Source organism: Mustelus asterias, chromosome 1, assembly GCF_964213995.1.
Source record: "Mustelus asterias chromosome 1, sMusAst1.hap1.1, whole genome shotgun sequence".
Classification (NCBI taxonomy): domain Eukaryota; kingdom Metazoa; phylum Chordata; class Chondrichthyes; order Carcharhiniformes; family Triakidae; genus Mustelus; species Mustelus asterias.
Window position 1 is genome coordinate 183,799,120 of NC_135801.1, and position 19,524 is coordinate 183,818,643.

Sequence of the window (19,524 nt, forward strand, 5' to 3'; positions counted from 1 at the left end):
GAAGTCAAGTGATTTTGATTTGATCTGATTTATTATTGTCACATGTATTAGTATACAGTGAAAAGTATTGTTTCTTGTACACTATACAGACAAAGCATACCCTATATAGAGATGGAAAGGAGAGGGTGCAGAATGTAGTGTTACAGTCATAGCTAGGGTGCAGAGAAAGATCAGCTTAATATAAGGTAGGTCCATTCAATGGCAGTAAGGAAGAAGCTGTTCTTGAGTCAGTTGGTACGTGACCTCAGACTTTTCCATCATTTTCCTGATGGAAGAAGGTGGAAGAGAGTATGTCCGGGGTGCGTGGGGTCCTTGATTATGCTGGCTCCTTTTCCGAGGCAGCGATAAGTATAGATGGAGTCAATGGATGGGAGGCTGGTTTGAGTGATGGACTGGGCTTCGTTCGCGACCCTTTGTAGTTTCTTGCTGTCTTGAACAGAGCAGGGGCCATACCAAGTTGTGATTCAACCAGAAATGATGCTTTCTATGGTGCATCTGTAAAAGTTCAGTACAATTAATCAATATCCTTAATATTCTCAGCCTTGCTTTTAATTCCCTCCATAGCCTTGCCCCTTCCTTTCTCTGTAATCCCCTTTGATCCATAACCCTCCAAGATCCCTGCCTCCATCTAATTCTGGGCTCTTGAGAATCTCCAAGTTTAATTGTGCCACCAATGCTCCTAGGCTCTGAATTTCCTCCTTAAACCGTTCCACCTCACTTTCTTCCTTTAAGACACTTCAACTTTTGCATCGAACATTTGCATCTCCTTATGGGGCGGCACGGTAGCACAGTGGTTAGTACTGCTGCTTCACAGCTCCAGGGACCTGGGTTCGATTCCCGGCTTGGGTCACTGTCTGTGTGTAGTTTGCACATTCTCCTCGTGTCTGCGTAGGTTTCCTCCGGGTGCTCCGGTTTCCTCCCACAGTCCAAAGATGTGCGGGTTAGGTTGATTGGCCAGGTTAAAAATTGCCCCTTAGAGTCCTGAGATGCGTAGGTTAGAGGGATTAGCAAGTAGATATGTGGGGGTAGCGCCTGGGTGGGATTGTGGTCGGTGCAGACTCGATGGGCCGAATGGCCTCCTTCTACACTGTAGGGTTTCTATGATCTATGATTTCTATGTGGTTGACTGTCATATTTTCATAGAATCCGTACAGTGCAGAAGGAGGCCATTCAGTAAATTGAGCCTACACCAAGAACAATCCCACCCAGGCCCTATCCCCATATTTACCCCACGTATTTACGCTGCTAATCTCCTTGACACTAAGCTGCAATTTATCATTGCCAATCCATATAACCCGCACATGTTTGGACTATGGGAGGAAACCAGAGCACCCAGAGGAAACCCACGCAGACATGGGGAGAAGGTGCAACTCCACACAGACAGTGACCCGAGGCTGGAATTGAACCCGGGTCACTGGCACTGTGAGACAGTAGTGCTAACCATTGTGCCACTGTTCTGTCCATTTTATAATGGTCCTGTGAAGCGCTTTGAGATGTGAAAGGTGCTATATAAATATAGGTTGTTGTTGATTTTTTAATCAGATGTAGCAAAGAAAGCAAAATTTTAAAAAATATATAATTTTAAAAAAAGTATTGGCTAGTATTGACATAATGAGCCAAATGGCTCAAAAATGTAATTTATCCAGAAGTGCAAGAACATGTTTGCAAAGACGGAGAGTTCATTCTTAAAATAGAATGCCATAGGGTTTAAAACTGCAACCCCTTTGGAGGAAGAATTTTTGTTTGCGCCGAGCATTGTATTCTCCCTTTGAAAAATGCCAAGGACATGCACGCAGCCATTTAGGATCCTGGGGTTGGAGTGTATACTCTTGTCTGTGGGTGGTTTGAGATTCCAGATTGTTAATGGTTGCCGCCTGTCACGCTCTGTTATGTCAAAACCTCCAACTCTCATTGATGCTGTCGAATGAATGGATGAATGTAAATCCAAGTGTGACCGCCTCTTGTTATTCCCCCCTCCCCCATCCTGTCCTTTTCAAGTCAAATAAAGATTTTTTTAAAAAATCACCATTTGAAAGACCAGTCTGTTTAAAGTGCACACAAGTGTTTGAGAAATGGCCAAACACTCCTGCAAAAAAAAAAGCCAAACTGGGAAAACATTCCCAAGTGACATTGTAACACTACATTCTGCAGCCTCTCCTTTCCTTCTCCCTGATGCATTCTATGAATTGTATGCTTCGTCTGTATAGTGCACAAGAAACAATACCTTTCACTGTATACTAATACATGTGACAATAATAATTATTACATTATAATATAATAAATCAAGTCAAATCAACATTGCTCTGAACAGCCAGAGTTTAAAATCCCCCAAACAGCTGTTTGGAGAAACTAGATACAATAACCGGAGGCTCCATTCTCAGAGGAGGAGTGTCCTGTCAATTACACTTCACTAGATAAGAAGATACTCAGTGCTTTTACGAGACAAGAAAGAAACAGGAAGATATTTGTAATACACACATCCAATTATTTGTTTCTAGGTTAGAATAATAAACGGATTTTCTCGATTCTATTATTGCCGATGAGTGTGTCACCCCTTTCTCAGCTGAATGGCATAATCCGGGCTCACGCTCCCAATCGCTCCATGTAAGGGCTGCGGTGATTGGTGAGAACCCCCGGCTCGCCGAGCCGCTGAGAAAGAGCGGGTGTGATTGGTTTATTTTTCCCATAGCCTTATGGCCGCGCCCCTCTTCGCCAGCCCTTCCCCCCGGGGGTCGGAAGGCGAAAGGAGGGACTTGGGAGGACCATGAAGGGGCGGGGCTGGAGGACCAACCCCCCTGATCACGTGGCCAGGCGCGGGACGAGGGGGAGGAGCTGGGCAGGCGCGGGTAGCGGGCCAACGAGTGGCCGGGCTTTTCCCACGTGATCCTCCCGCCTCGCTGGGCGGGGCCGTGGGCGGGGAGAAGGGCGGGGCCAGGCGCGGGGCGATTGGTCGGGATCTCTTCACGTGACCAAGGACCGGCCGGGGATTGGCTGAGCTCCCCCCCTACGTGCTCCCGCCGCTGGGCGGGGGCGGGGCCAGGCGCCAGTGTTATTTTTCGAAATAAAGGCGGCGGCGGCGGTGGCTGTGGGCCCGGCTCCAGCGGAGTGGGAGAGCGGCAGCGCCTGGACCTCCCTCCCCAATCCCCTCAGGGCCCAGTGCGGCCGCCGATGAGACTCTAGCGAGGCCTTAGCGCCAGGGGGAAGGGGGGAGGCGATTCTCCCATTTTAACCCCCGTTCCCGGATTTTATCCAAAGTCCCTCCCTCCAGGTCCCAGCGCCATGAGCGGCATCCCCGCGGCCGCCAGCCCCGCCAAGCACAGGCCGCGCCGCAGCCTGGGCCCCGGGCCGCCCCGGCTCCTGCTGGAGAAAGGCCGCTCCTGCAAAGCGCTGTTCGCCTCCTCCACCAACGACACCCCGGTGCTGTCCCCGGTCACCAACCTGGCCCTCAACATGGACAACCTGATCGGCCTGGGCAGGTAAAGGGCTGTGTGTGTCTGGGTGGGGGACCGCGATGTGGAGATGCCGGCGTTGGACTGGGGTGAACACAGTAGGAAGTCTCACAACACCAGGTTAAAGTCCAACAGGTTTATTTGGTAGCAAATACCATAAGCTTTCGGAGCACTGCTCCTTCGTCAGATGGAGTGAATATCCGTTCTCCAGACGGATATCCACTCAATCTGAGGAAGGAGCTCTGCTCTGAAAGCTTATGGGATTTGCTACCAAATAAACCTGTTGGACTTTAACCTGGTGTTGTGAGACTTCCTACTGTGGGGACCACTTGCACAGGATTGGATTTATTATTGCCACATGTGTTAGTATGCAGTGAAATGTGTTGTTACTGGCACCGTAGAGACAAAGCATACCGTTCATAGAGAAGGAAAGGGTGCAGAATTATAAACAAATTACTGTGGATGCTGGAATCAAACAATCAGGCATTTCCAGATGCAGGGACTGATTAGGGACAGTCAGCATAACTTTGAATGGAAAATCATGTCACTCAAATTTTGAGTTTTTTTGAAGGGGTAACCAGGGGTAGATAAGGGCAGTGCAGTTGATGTTGTCTACATGGACTTTAGCAAGGCCTTTGACAAGTTTCTGCATGGTAGGTTGTTGCATAAAGTTAAATCTCACGGGATCCAGGATGAGGTATCTAAATGGATACAAAATTGGCTTCTTGACAGAAGCTAGGGTGTGGTTGTCAAGGGTTGTTTTTCAAACTGGAGGCCTGTGACCAGTGGTGTGCCTCAGGGATCAGTGCTGGGTCCAATGTTATTTGTCATTTTATATTAATGATTTGGATGAGCATATAGGAGGCATGGTTAGTTAGTAAGTTTGCAGATGACACCAAGATTGGTGGTAGTGGACAATGAAGAAAGTTATCTTGGATTGCAACGGGATGTTGATCGATTGGGCCAGTGGGCTGACGGAGATGGAGTTTAATTTGGATAAATGCGAGGTGATGCACTTTGGTAGATTGAACCAGGGCAGGACTTACTCAGTTAATGGTAGGGTGTTGGGGAGAGTTACAGAACACAGATCTAGGGATACAGGTTCCTCGCTCCTTGAAAGTGGAGTCACAGGTAGACAGAGTAGTGAAGGCATTCGGCATGTTTGGTTTCATTGGTCAGAACATTGAAGTGGAGATGCCGGCGTTGGACTGGGGTAAGCACAGTAAGAAGTCTCACAACACCAGGTTAAAGTCCAACAGGTTTAACCTGTTCAACCAATAAACCTGTTGGACTTTAACCTGGTGTTGTGAGACTTCTTACAGAACATTGAATACAGGAGTTGGGATGTCTTGATGAAGTTGTACAAAACATTGGTAAGGCCACACTTGGAATACTGTGTACAGTTCTGGTCACCCTATTATAGAAAGGATATTATTAAATTGGAAAGGGTGCAGAAAAGCTTTACTAGGATGCTACTAGGACTTGATGGATTGAATTATAAGGAGAGGCTGGATAGACTGGGACTTTTTTCTCTGGAGCGTAGAAGGCTGAGGGGTGATCTTATAGAGGTCTATAAAATAATGAGGGGCACAGATACAGCTAGATAGTCAATATCTTTTCCCAAAGGTAGGGGAGTCTAAAACTAGAGGGCATAGGTTTAAGGTGAGAGGGTAGAGATACAAAAGTGTCCAGAGGGGCAATTTTTTCACCCAGGGGGTGGTGAGTGTCTGGAACAAGCTGTGTAGTAGTAGATGCGGGTACAATTTTGTCTTTTAAAAAGCATTTAGACAGTTACATGGGTATAGAGGGATATGGGCCAAATGTGTACAGTTGGGATTAGCTTAGGGGTTTTTAAGAAAAAAGGGTGGCATGGACAAGTTAGGCCGAAGGGCCTGTTTCCATGCTGTAAACCTCTGACTAAAAGAAAATGTTGGAAAATCTCGGCAGGTCTGGCAGCATCTGTAAGGAGAGACAAGAGCTGACGTTTTCAATCCAGATGACCCTTTGTCAAAGCTAAAAGGATGCATAATGTAATGTTGCAGTCATAGCTCGGGTGTTGAGAAAGATCAACTTAATATATGGTAGGTCCATTCAAAAGTCTGAAGACAGCAGGGAAGCAGAGATTGAATTAGTGTTGTTAGAATTTGTAAGAGTTTGAGTAGAATTTTAAAACATAGAATGAGAAAGTAAGAGGGTATGCTGGCATAGTTTAAGAAGTCACCATGCTCTTGCACGGCCTTGGTAATTTTGGCGTACTTGTGGATGCTGAGCAGCATTTATACATAATGCATTCCTTTTTAAAATAATGCTTGCAATGATTGTGGTGTTCTAAAACCTGCAGTGTTTTGGGGGCACGGTGAGTGTGGGTGCCTGGGGGCATAATGTTCAAATCTAAAACTCCTTTGCTTTTTCCAATGCTGATTGTTCCTCTTCCTCCTAATCTAGTAATTATGATACACCGAAACGCAGACCAAATGGGGCCCCGCTACTCCTGAAGACGCTGTCGTCTGATTCTGATCCAGGTTGGTACTTAATGATAGCCTAGAATTGGCAACCAGAGCACTGTTCATCAGTCCCACTCACCTCCAGCTTGCAATTCACCCTCTTGTTGTGCGTGGTCTGTCTGCTAACCCCAAATCAGGAGTGTGATGGAATATTCTCCACTTGCCTGAATGAATAGTTCTCCAACCACATGTGGAAGTCAATACCATTCCGTGCAAAGCTCTCTTGGTTGCCATCCCATCCACTGGCAGCAGTGTGTATTATCTGTAAGATGCACTGTAGAAGCTCACCAAGCCTCCTATACATCTTCCAATGCAGAGACGTCCATCACCTCGTACAACGACAGCAGATTCATACGAGCACCACCTCCAGCAAGTTTCCCGACGAGCCACACGTCATCCTGACTTGAGACTATGTCACTGTTCCTTCACTGTCGCTGGATCAAAATCCTGAAATGTCCTCCCTAACAATGTTATGGGTGTATCTACACCACATGTTCTGAACCAGTTCAGAAGGTGGCTCACCACCACCTTCAGTAAAATTTAGGATGGGTAACAAATGTTGGTTTAGCCAGCAATAACCACATCCTGAGAAAAGGTTAAATTTGGCAGGTATCGAGTTGAAAGTCACTTGGGTTTGTAAACCAGTGCTAAAATGTTTGCATGTTAGGGATTGGGGGCCAAGAGTGGGAGAATGCAAACCAAACTGATTGCTTCAGTGAATCTGACATTTTTATTCAATATTTTATAAGAGGTGGGTTTTATTGATATGACAACTGTTTCACAGCCAGGTTTCCCCTTTCTAAAATCAATTGTGGAATACGCAAGTTTGTTCCTGATTTTAAAAAAAAAGTTCTTTGTGATGTAAATAAGCTGGTGTGTCTTCCTGTTGGTCCATTGAACAGATTCCCTCATAGCCTAACACACCTAAGCTGGAGTCTGCTGATTTTGGCTGTTCCCTCACCTGCCCTCTTGCCTGGATGGTAATGGCTGTAGCATTTCATAGAACAGTACAGGCCCTTCGGCCCTCGCTGTTGCGCCGACCAGTGAAACCAATCTAAAGTCCTTCTAACCTACACTATTCCAATATCATCCATATGTTTATGCAATGACCATTTAAATGCCCTTAATGTTGGTGAGTCTACTACTGCTGCAGGCAGGGCATTCCACGCCCTTACTACTGAGTGAAGAACCTACCTCTGACATCTGTCCTGTATCTATCATCCCTCAATTTAAAGCTATGTCCCCTCGTGCCAGCTATCACCATCCAAGGAAAAAGGTTCTCACTATCCACCCTATCCAATCTTCTGATCATCTTGTATGCCTCTATTAAGTAACCTCTTAACCTCTCTAACGAAAACAACCTCAAGTCCCTCAGCCTTTCCTCATAAGACCTTCCCACCATACCAGGCAACATCCTAGTAAATCTCCTCTGCACCCTTTCCAATGCTCCCACATCCTTCCTATTAATGCGGCCGCACCAGAGTTTTGTACAGCTGTAACATGACCTCCTGGCTCCGAAACTCAAACCGTCTACCAATAAAAGCTAACACACCGTACGCCTTCTTAACAATCCTATCAACCTGAGTGCCAACTTTCAGGGATCTATGCACATGGACACCGATATCTCTCTGTTCATCCACACTACCAAGTATCTTACCATTAGTCCAGTACTCTGTAATCCTGTTACTCCTTCCAAAGTGAATCACCTCTCACTTTTCTGCATTAAACTCCATTTGCCACCTCTCAGCCCAGCTCTGCAGCTTATCTATGTCCCTCTGTAACCTGCAACAACCTTCCACACTGTCCACGACTCCACCGACTTTAGTGTCATCCGCAAATGTGCTAACCCATCCTTCTCTGCCCTCATCCAGGTCATTAATAAAAATGACAAACAGCAGTGGTCCCAAAACAGATCCTTGCGGTACACCACTAGTAACTGAACTCCAGGATGAACATTTCCCATCAACCACCACCCTCTGTCATCTTACAGCGAGCCAATTCCTGATCCAAACCGCTAAATCATCCTCAATCCCATGCATCTGTATTTTCTGCAATAGCTTACCGTGGGGAACCTTATCAAACGCTTTACTGAAATCCATATACACTACATCAACTGCTTTACCCTCATCCACCTCTTTGGTTACCTTCTCAAAGAACTCAAGGTTTGTGAGGCACAAAACCGTGCTGAATATCCTTAATCAAATTATTCCTTTCTAGATGCTTAGAATTCCTATCTCATAATCCTTTCCAAAACTTTGCCCAGAACAGAGGTAATACTCACTGGTCTATAATTACCAGGGTTGGCTCTAGTCCCCTTTTTGAACAAGGGGACAACATTTGCTATCCTCCAGTCTTCTGGCAAGGGCTCTGCAATCTCCTCCCTAGCCTCCCAGAGAATCCTAGGATAAATCCCATCCGGCCCAGGGGACTTATCTATTTTCACACTTTCCAGAATTGCTAACACCCCCTCCTTATTAACCTCAATCCCGTCTAGTCCAATAGCCTGTATCTCAGTATTCTCCTTGACAACATTGTCTTTTTCCTGGGTGAATACTGACGAAATATATTCATTCATCTCCAATCTCTTCAGACTCCACGCACAACTTCCCACTCCTGTCCTTGACTGGCCCTAATCTTACCCTAGTCATTCTTTCATTCCTGACATACCTATAGGAAGCTTTAGGGTTTTCTTTGATCCTACCTGCCAAAGACTTCTCAAGTCCCCTCCTGGCTCTTCTTAGCTCTCTTTAGGTCCTTCCTGGTTAACTTGTAACTCTCAAGCGCCCTAACTGAGCCTTCATGTCTCGTCTTAACATAAGTCTCCTTCTTCCTCCTCACAAGAGATTCAACTTCTTTAGTAAACCACGGCTCCCTCGCTCGACCACTTCCTCCCTGCCTGACAGGTACATACTTATCAAGGACACGCAGTAGCTGTTCCTTGAACAAGCTCCACATTTCAATTGTGCCCATCCCCTGCAGTTTCCTTCCCCGACCTATGTATCCTAAATCTCACCTAATCGCATCATAATTTCCTTTCCCCCAGCTATAACTCCTGCCCTTCGGTATATACCTATCCCTTTCCATCGCTCAGGTAAACGTAACCGAATTGTGGTCACTGTCACCAAAGTGCTCACCTACCTCCAAATCTAACACCTGGTCTGGTTCATTACCCAGTGCCAAATGCAATGTGGCCTCCTCTTGTTGGCCTATCTACATACTGTGTCAGGAAGCCTTCCTGCACACATTGGACAAAAACTGACCCATCTAAAGTACTCAAACTATAGCTTTTCCAGTCAATATTTGTAAAGTTAAAGTCCCCCATAACAACTACCCTGTTACTTTTGCTCCTATCCAGAATCATCTTTGTAATCCTTTCCTCTACATCTCCAACTTTTCGGAGGCCTATAGAAAACTCCCAACAGGGTGACCTCCTTTCCTGTTTCTAACCTCAGCCCATACTGCCTCAGTAGACGAGTCCTCATCAAATGTCCTTTCTGTCACCGTAATACTGTCCTTGACTAACAATGCCACACCTCCACCTCTTTTACCACCTTCCCTGCTTTTACTGAAACATCTAAACCCCGGAACCTGCAACAACCATTCCTGTCCCTGCTCTATCCATGTCTCCGAGATGGCCACAACATCGAAGTCCCAGATACCAACCCATGCTGCAAGTTCACCCACCTTATTCCGGATGCTCCTAGTGTTGAAGTATACACACTTCAAACCACCTTCCTGCCTGTCAGTACACTCCTGCGACCTTGAAACCTTATCCATGACCTCACTACTCTCTCCCTCCTGTACACTGGAGCTACAATTCAGGTTCCCATCCCCCTGCTGAATTAATTTAAACCCTCCTGAAGAGCATTAGCAAATTTCACCCCCCCCCCCCCCCCCCCCCCCCCCCAATATTGGTACTCCTCTGGTTCAGGTGTAGACCATCCCATTTGTAGAGGTCCCACCTACCCCAGAATGAGCCCCAATTGTCCAGGTATCTGAATCCCTCCCTCCTGCACCATCCCTGTAGCCACGTGTTCAACTGCTCTCTCTCCCTATTCCCCTCCTCGCTATCACGTGGCATGGGTAACCTGATAGAGGTGTGAGAGATATTGATAGAGTGGATTCTCAGAGGGCTTTTACCCAGGGCTGAAATGGTTGTCACGAGAGGCCACAGGTTTAGGGTGCTGGGGAGTAGGTATAGAGGAGATGTTAGGGATAAGTTTTTCACTCCGAGGGTGGTGGCTGCGTGGAATCGGCTGCCGGTAGTGGTGGTGGAAGCGGATTCGATTGAGTCTTTTAAGAGACTTTTGGATAGGTTCATGGAGGTTAGTAAGATAGAGGGTTATAGATGAGCCGAGAAGGTAAGGAAATAGTTTGGCGCAACTTGTGGGCTGAAGGGCCTGTTTGTGCTGTAGCTTTTATATGTTCTATGTAACAAACCAGAGAACTGTTTGTTCTAGCTCTAAGCTTCCACCCTAACTCCCTGAATTTCTGCCTTACATCCCCATCCTTTTTCCTACCTATGTCTTGGGTATTTCATTACGCAATTCCCCCATTTGAAGGGGACTGAGTGACCTGAAGCAAAGCGAAGGTTGGTGCAGAGGTGGAAGGAAGAGATCAATGGATCTTCCGTTAGAAACCGCGAAAGCCCTGCCTGTGTGAGACGCTGCTGTGGGAAGGTGGTATTGCCAATGTTGCAGCAAACGCCAGCCTTTGGGTGTACAAATTGAAAGATCAGACCCTGTGTGAGTACTTGCTGCTACGGGCATTGTCACATGCAGCTTCTGTTGCATGTCTGAGACACCAACAGAAAAGTAAGACTGGTATGACCCTGGATATAAACTGTTTGCAAGGTAGCTTTTCCTATTTTCTGGTATTTGCACATTCTTGGCAGTTTGCCCATTTCCATCCAGGGCTATAAGGCCTTTAATTGGGAAGAATATAACATTATTTTTGTTTCTGTATTTCATGGAAATGAATTCTGAAGTATGTGGAGCTTGCTACTTGGAAGTGGCTGAGTTGAAAAGCTTAGAAGCATTTAAGGTGAAAGCATGAAGGCAAAGTGTTATGGTCTTGTGTTAAGTAATGCTCTAAGATCATGTTTTAATCAAACATTTACTGTAAGAATTAAATGAAGTGTGACCATCTTAACTGCTTGTATTTTAAACATGCAAATCTCAATAGATCACCTCCTGCTCCACTTTTATTTCCATTCAAGAATTTACTCCTATACTTTACAGGGCCTTGAGTTCCTTCATTCTTCCTGGGATCAAACTAAGGAGTGCCACAGGTCTTGAGAATTCACATTGATTCTCCTCTGTATCCCTCCTATTCTGAGGCATGAGCTTCCTTGGAATCCTACCACCTGCATCTGGCTAGGGAACCCTCCAACTTCCCTTGAGCATCTTACGATTATGGACACCCCAGCTCAGCCGTCCAAATCAGAGAATACCCTGGTTTCTGTTAGTCCCATGACTTCTTGTCTACAGTTCCCGACAGCCCCACACTCTTGACTTTTGCTCCCAGGCTCCAATTGCCTGCTTCTGTGAGAAAACGCGGAGATAAAACCCAGAAAATCAAGAAAGGAATTGCTCCCTGCAATTCCTGGGGCAGCTTGGCAGAACTGGGATGTCCCAGATAGAGATTGGAACTGATCTACGGTTCCTGAACCTTGCCTTTTGTTCTGGGGAACCATATTAATAATATAAACCCTGAATGAAGACAACTGTAGATGTCTGATCTCTACCAAGAAACTCAAAGGGGTCACCCACTGTTTAGTGTTCTCCCACTTCCAACTCTGACCTTGTTAAATAAAGTAAGAGTTTTAACAACACCAGGTTAAAGGACTTTAACCTGGTGTTGTTAAAACTCTTACTGTGTTCACCCCAGTCCAATGCCGGCATCTCCACATCTTGTTAAATAAACACAGGCCGTCCCTGCATAGCTGTCACTTGATGTCTGTCGATCAGCTTCTCAATCAAGTGCTTTCATTATCTTGCATTAAAACTTCAAATCCCCACAACTGAAGGTTATACTCCTGAAACATGAATTATGCAATTAGACACTTTCCTTACAGAAAGAATGTAAGGCCCTGTTAGGGTTAGATGCAGTAGAATGGAAAGAGGTTTGTGTGGAACATAAAACGTCAGTATTGAGCAGTTGGGCCAAATGGGCTGTTTGTGCTATCGATTCCACATCTCCAACTGCAGCATAGAATTAAACCTCTTGAATAGACAGACTGTTGGGTACATCATCCTCTGCTGAGGAACAGCTGGGTTCTCTGCTGGCACATTATTTTGCTGAGCTGGTGCCTGTATGTTCCAGCTTGCCACCAGAGCTGGAGGCACCTGGCTGATGTCAAATATCCAGCATATTTTTCCCGGTGGGAGACAGCAGCTGTGATCACAAATGGATGTACAGGGGGCTTATGAGTTGGTCATTCATCTGTTAACTATTCTTGTTCTCGGGAGTAATGGAGATGAGCTTCAATTAATGTACTTGAATTTTTAGCTTTATTTCTACTAATTGTATATTTGCATGGCTTTTTATTCTAAGCATGGTCCAGCACAGGCACGCAGAGATACTCAAGGAGGTGCTGCTGTCTCACAGCACCAGGGACCCAGGTTCAATTTCCAGCTTGGGTCACTGTGTGTGGAGTTTGCACGTTCTCCCTGTGTCTGCGTGGGTTTACTCCAGGTGCTCTGGTTTCCCCTCACACTACAAAGATTTGTGGGTTAGGTGGATTGACCATATTAAATTGCTCCTTAGTGTCAGAGGGATTAGCAGAGTAAATATGTGGGATTACAGGGATAGGGCCTGAGTGGGATTGTTGGTGCAGGCTCAATGGGCTGAATGGCCTCCTTCTGTACTGTAGGGATTCTAAGTGCAAAAATTGTTCAATGATTTCTGCAGCATGAGGTCTATCAGTGTGCAGAGTGGGTCTATATTCATAGAATAAAAGTATCTTAATTGAAACATCTAAAATGCTTAGGCTTGACATGATAGATGTTGAGGATGTTCCCCTGGCTGGAGAGCTTGAAACCAGGTATCTCAGACCCCTAATGTGGGGTTGGCCATTTGAGAATCTTATGGAGATTTATTCTTCACTCAGAATTGAGAATCTTTGAAATCCTCATCCCCAGAGGGTTGAGAATGCTCGGTTATTCTGCTTTCAAGATATGCTTGGATGCTGAAAGAAGAGGATGGGAAAACGGTGTTTGAACTTCAGCCATAATCTTATTGAATGACAGAGTTGGCTGTTTAGCCAACTCCTGTACCTACTCATGGTCTTACTAAGGCTAGTACCATCTGATATTCAAATTGTCTTAATGTTTGTGTCTTACCCAGGGCTTTGTATGGATTCTCCGAGTCCAATAGATGAAAAAGCAATCGACGAAACGTAAGTTTCTACTTGCCTTGTGCTTATTAGGCACAGGGATAAAGTAAGATTTGGGATTAATTGCAAATGTTATGCTAGTACATGCTGATAAAGTTGCTCTTGTATTCAACTTGGGGTCTGTATTCATGAGTATCGTATGTATGCCATGGCCTTTCTGTTTGCAGAAACAGATAACCAGAATATGTTGCTGCTTTCCCTGGGGCTGTCTGTTAAATGCACTTAGTACTGAGGTTGCTGACTCTTTACATGTGGTTCGCCATCAGTCATTACCTACCCCAAGACTTCTGGACTTGCTATTACAAATTACCTCACTTTTTTTCCCCTCCCGACAGAAGCCTGTTTCTAATACAATAGTCTTGCTGTTTAGCAGGAGACCGTGACAGATGTTTTTATGCTTGCCCTTCAGAGCAATCCAAAACTAAATCCACTACCATACACTCCCCATGTTTCTCTGCTTTCTTTTTATAAAGGATTTGTTGCCTTCGCTGCTTGTGTTCCATACTATGAAAGCTTTGTCACCTGAACCTTGCCTCCCCAACCTGCGCAGCAAAAAATCTTTCTCCTTTTAGAAAGATCTTAAAAAGATCCTTCATTAAATTCCTTCCACCCCCCCTTCTGTTCCTTGACAATGTTCCCACTATCTGAAATCTATACCTCCCCCACCCCCAAAACCTTGCTCCATTCAATGTATATCCTTTCTTTAATGGGGAACTGCACATATGTGGTGGCACAGTGGCTGCCTCACAGCATCAGGGACCTGGGTTTGATTCTGGCATTGGTTGTCTGTAGAGTTTACATGTTCTCCATGTCTGTAGATTTTCTCCCGGTGTGCCAGTCTCCTCCCAAAGGGATGTGGGTTAGGCATGGTAAATGCATGGCGTTACGGGGATAGGGTGGAGAGGAGGTTCTGAGTAAGGTGCTCCATCAGAGTTGGTGCAGTCTCGATGGGCTGATTGGCCTCTTCGGCACTGTAGAGGTTTTCTGGTTCGATCAGTCACTATGGTGTCGATATTGCTGTGGGTGCATTATGCATTAGTTCTTTTCACTCTTCTAGAAAAACTTAAATGTTGCTGCCTTTTTAATATTTTATCTATAATCTTAGACATCATATGTGAACCCTTAACTCTCTTAAAATTCCTATCCCTTCACCTTTGTTTTTTCCAAACTGCTCTTTTCCGACAGGCTGTATTGTTTCACGCTGCCACTTTCCATATTGAAATTCATTTGTTACCTGTCTCTCCATTTCACTTTGTTTTGCTGTGAGCTTGAGTCACTTTGCTGTGCACTTCTGGATAATTATACTTGTGCCTGAGGTGTTATTAATCAAAAAGCTGTCAGAACTTGGTTGCCAAGAGTCTTTGGGTAAAGGATTATGCAAAGATAGATGGGGGGGTGGGTATAACGAGGGCGTGGGATTGTGGTGGTGGTGGTGGTGGGGTGTTTAGAGTGCAGGCAACCAAGAATTAAATATTATTTAAGATAAGCTCTTTAGATTACCCACTTCTAACATGGGTACTACTTTCAGGGGTTAACATGAAGGTGCCATGTAGCTGGTGAACACATTTGTGACTGCAAGCCTCTTAATTCTTAACACATTGTTATAGCTAGGAAAGACTTGTTTACATTTGATTTGTGTTTGCACCCATTTCAAAAAAGGGCACCAATTTGAGAATGCGTGGGGTTCCCTGATACACTTGGGAGATCACTGAGATCCAAGGCTCAGTTTGGGAAATCCTGACCTAGCTGATTTTGGTGATCAGAATTCAGACAATATTGGTTGTAGATTTGAGCTCAAAGATCCCAATAATTGCCACTGTGTTTGCCTGTTCATTTGCTGTATTGAACAATGTAGAAAATGTGCAGCAGGGCCATGGACTGTAACTTGCACCATTCCAAATTTATCCTGCCCTGGGCTCATGTTTTGGGTCCCTGCAGCAGGTTTGATTTTTCACTCCTGTATAGATCTCTTTGCTCTAAAACCATGTCGAGTTTAGTATCCTCCTGACATGGGTTTGATAAACAAAATGGCTTCCTTCTGTCATAATGGCAATGATGCTTGTAATATTTCTCTATGGCACAGGAAGAAGACTAATCACAAAGAACGGTACAGCACAGGAACAGGCCCTTTGGCCCAAGTCTGCCAACACATATGCCCCTCTAATCTAATATTTTCTTGCCTCTGTGGTCTGTATCCCTCTACTCCCTGCCTAGTCATGTTGTATCTATCCAGATGCCTCTTGAATGTTATAGAATCTGCTTCCACCACCTACTGTGGCAGTGTATTCCAGGCATTCGCCACCCTCTGTAGAAAAACTTGCCCCTCAAATCTCTTTTAAACTTTCCCCTTCTCTCTTTCAACCTATGCCCCTGAGTAATTGACCCTTCGACCCTGGGAAAAAGACTGACTATCCACTCTATCCAAGCCTGTCAGTCTTGTAAACCTCTATCAGGTCCCCCCATATCCTCCCGACACTCCAATAAAAACAGCCCAAGTTTGTTCAACCTATCTTCATTGTCCATATCCTCCAAACCAGGCAACATCCTGGTAAATCTCTTCTGCACCCTTTCCAATGCATCAACATCCTTCCAGTAGTGTGGCGACCAGAATTGTACACAATATTCCAAATGCGGCCTAATCAAAGTCTTGTATGGCTGCAACATGATTTTCCAATTCCTATATTCAATGCCCTGACCGACGAAGGCCAGCATGCCATATGTCTTCCTGACTACCTTGTCCACTGGAGCTGCCACCTTCAGGGAACTATGGATCTGCATGCCTAGACCCCCTCTGTATGCTAATATTTCTACGGGCTCTACCATTTACTGTATACTTTCCTTCTGCAGTAGACCTTCCAAATCACATCTTCACATTTCTCTGGATTAAATCCCATCTGCCGTCTTTGAGCCCAGGTCTTCAGCTGATTTATATCCTGCTGTATCCTCAAAAAAAGCAAATTCTGCTGATGAGACAGCACTTCACGGATCCTCAAATTTGAGTTGCTTGTGGCTTTTCCTACCAAATAAACCTGTTGGACTTTAACCTGGTGTTGAGACTTATTATGAAAAGCAGGGCAAATCAAACCAGGCTAATAATGGCACATCAGTCTACTCTCTATCATCCACTAGGTGCATCTCAGCTATGTGCTCTGTTTCCATGTGCAAACTCTTTTGGTCTTTAATGAGCCAACCTGATGATCTGACTTGTTGGGCATGAACTCAATTTGGAACTAACATCTGCTATCTTTGATATTCCAGCTGTCAACTGGAAAGGAACAACATAGATAAGGAAGCATGACTCCAATGAATGCAGCTCCTAACTTTGGCTTACTACTGAGTTCACATTGGCCTTGTTTTTAGTCTGTCATCACTAGTTCTTCCTGGATTTATGGTTGAGGTTATAACCTGTCTGTGCTTGGGGTTTACTTTTCATACAATTAATCCCACAATTGCTCAAGTGCAAATAACATGATTTCCAAAACAGGAAGTCTTTATCTTTTATAAAGTTACCTGTCTGTATCTGGTTACATTCGATATCTGCTTACTTTATTCATGCAGTGGTTTTGTCTACTGAAAACACTCGAGTATCTGATATTGAGGCAAGGGATCTCAGGAGTCTGTTAGCAAAGAGCAAAATTTCTCCTTGTAAAGTTTGAAGAGTTGTGTATAAATGTTCAGGTGAATTGATGAGAACTGAGATGATCCATTAAAGTCTTCAGAATGTAGCCTAGATTTAGTGCAGATGTCACTATTTAATAAGTGCTCTTACTACTTTACTGTCTCTGCTTTCAATGTTAATGTTTATATTTCAACCCCCTCAGCAAATGGTAACAGATGTTAGTTCCCTTCGTAACCAGATACCTTTGCTTGTGTTTTGTCAGCTTAAACACAATGGAAAGAAGGTAGTGAATGTTGGCAGCAGTTGTCCCATGCAGTTCTACATAGAACATAGAACAGTACGACACAGTACAGGTCCTTCAGCCCTCGATGTTGTGCCGAGCTTTGTCCGAAACCAAGATCAAGCTATCCCACTCCCTATCATTCTGGTGTGCTCCATGTGCCTATCCAATAACTGCTTGAAAGTTCCTTAAGTGTCCAACTCCACTATCACAGCAGGCAGTCCATTCCACACCCCAACCACTGAGTAAAGAACCTACCTCGTACATCCCTCCTATATCTCCCACTACGAACCCTATAGTTATGCTCCCTAGTAACAGCTACATCCATCTGAGGAAATAGTCTCTGAACGCCCACTCTGTCCCCCTCATCATCTTATAAACCTCTATTAAGTCGCCTCTCATCCTCCTCCGCTCTAAAGAGAAAAGCCCTAGCTCCCTCAACCTTTCCTCATAAGACCTATCCTCCAAACCAGGCAGCATCCTGGTAAATCTCATTTGCACTCTCTCCAATGCTTCCACATCCTCCTTTTATAGTGAGGTGACCAGAACTACACACACTATTCCAAATGTGGTCTCACCAAGGTCCTGTACAGTTGCAGCATAACCCCACGGCTCTTAAACTCCAACCCCCGTTAATAAACGCCAACACACTATAGACCACCTTCACAGCTCTATCACTTGAGTGGCAACCTTCAGAGATCTGTGGATATGAACCCCAAGATCTCTGTTCCTCCACATTTCACAGAACCCTGCCGTTGACCCTGTAATCCGCATTCAAATTTGTCCTACCACAATGAATCACCTCGCACTTATCAGGGTTAAACTCCATCTGCCATTTTTCAGCCCAGTTCTGCATCCTATCAATGTCTCTTTGGCAGCCTACACCAGCCCTCCACCTCATCCACTACTCCACCAATCTTGGTGTTATCAGCAAATTTACTGACCCACCCTTCAGTCCCCTCCTCTAAGTGATTGATAAAAATCACAAATAGCAGAGGACCCAGCACTGATCTCCAGTAACTGGTCTCCAGTCTGAAAATTTTCCATCCACCACCACCCTCTGTCTTCTATGAGATAGCCAGTTACTTATCCAATTGGCCAAATTTCCCTCTATCCCACACCTCCTTACTTCATGAGCCGACCATGGGGAACCTTATCAAAACTTATCAAAGTTCTGGTTAGTTAAATGTTAAAAGACTAGCACAGGGATTTGGGGGGGGGGGTTCATAAATCATAAAGTCTGCAGGTAATTGAGAAGTTAAATGGAATCTTGGCCTTTATTTCAAAGGGGTTGGAGTATAAAGATGGGGAATCATAGAAACCCTACAGTGCAGAAAGAGGCCATTTGGCCCATCAAGTCTGCACCGACCACAATCCCACCCAGGTCCTACCCCCGTATCCCTACATATTTTACCCACTAATCCCTCAAACCTACACATCTCAGGACACGAAGGGGCAATTTTAGCATAGCCAATCAACCTAACCCGCACATCTTTGGACTGTGGGAGGAAACCGGAGCACCCAGAGGAAACCCACGCAGACACGAGGAGAATGTGCAAACTCCACACAGACATTGACCCAAGCCGGGAATCGAACCCAGGCCCCTGGAGCTGTGAAGCAGCAGTGCTAACCACTGTGCTACCCTACCAAAATGAAGTTGTGCTAAAACTGTACACAGTGCCAGTTAGATCACACTTGGAATACTGTGAACAGCTTTGGTCCCCTTACCTGAGGAAAAATATACTGGCATTGGAGGCAGTCCAGAGAAAGTTCACCTGGGTTGATTCCCAGGTATGGAGAGAGTGCATCCAAAACTAGGCAGGAGAGTACATGAACGACAGAACCCTGAGAAGCACAAAGAATAAAGAAAATTACAGCACGGGAACAGGCCCTTCGGCCCTCCAAGCCTGCACCAACCATGCTGTCCGACAGAACTAAAACCCCCTACCCTTCCGGGGATCATATCCCTCCATTCCCATCCTATTCATGTAGTAGTCAAGATGCCCCTTAAAAGTCACTGTCGTGTCTGCTTCCACTACCTCCCCCGGCAGCGAGTTCAGGCACCCACCACCCTCTGTTTTTAAAAAAAAACTTGCCTCGTACATCTCCTTTAAACCTTGCCCCTCGCACCTTAAACCTATGCCCCTAGTAATTGACTCTTCCACACTGGGAAAAAGCTTCTGACTATCCACTCTGTCCATGCCTCTCATAAGCTTGTAGACTTCTATCAGGTCACCCCTCAACCTCCGCCGTTCCAGTGAGAACAAACCAAGTTT

General features: G+C 45.3%; 1 protein-coding gene across 1 annotated transcript in view; it reads left to right on the forward strand.

The window, feature by feature from the left end:
- The first annotated feature begins 3,058 nt into the window (after positions 1-3,058).
- Positions 3,059-19,524, forward strand: part of cdc25b (cell division cycle 25B) — a 49,981-nt gene continuing 33,515 nt past the window's right edge. The window contains exons 1-3 of the mRNA XM_078224109.1: positions 3,059-3,476; positions 5,895-5,971; positions 13,301-13,352. Coding sequence (XP_078080235.1) covers positions 3,280-3,476; positions 5,895-5,971; positions 13,301-13,352 — 326 coding nt within the window. The 5' untranslated portion in view covers positions 3,059-3,279. The remainder of the gene's footprint in view (positions 3,477-5,894; positions 5,972-13,300; positions 13,353-19,524) is intronic.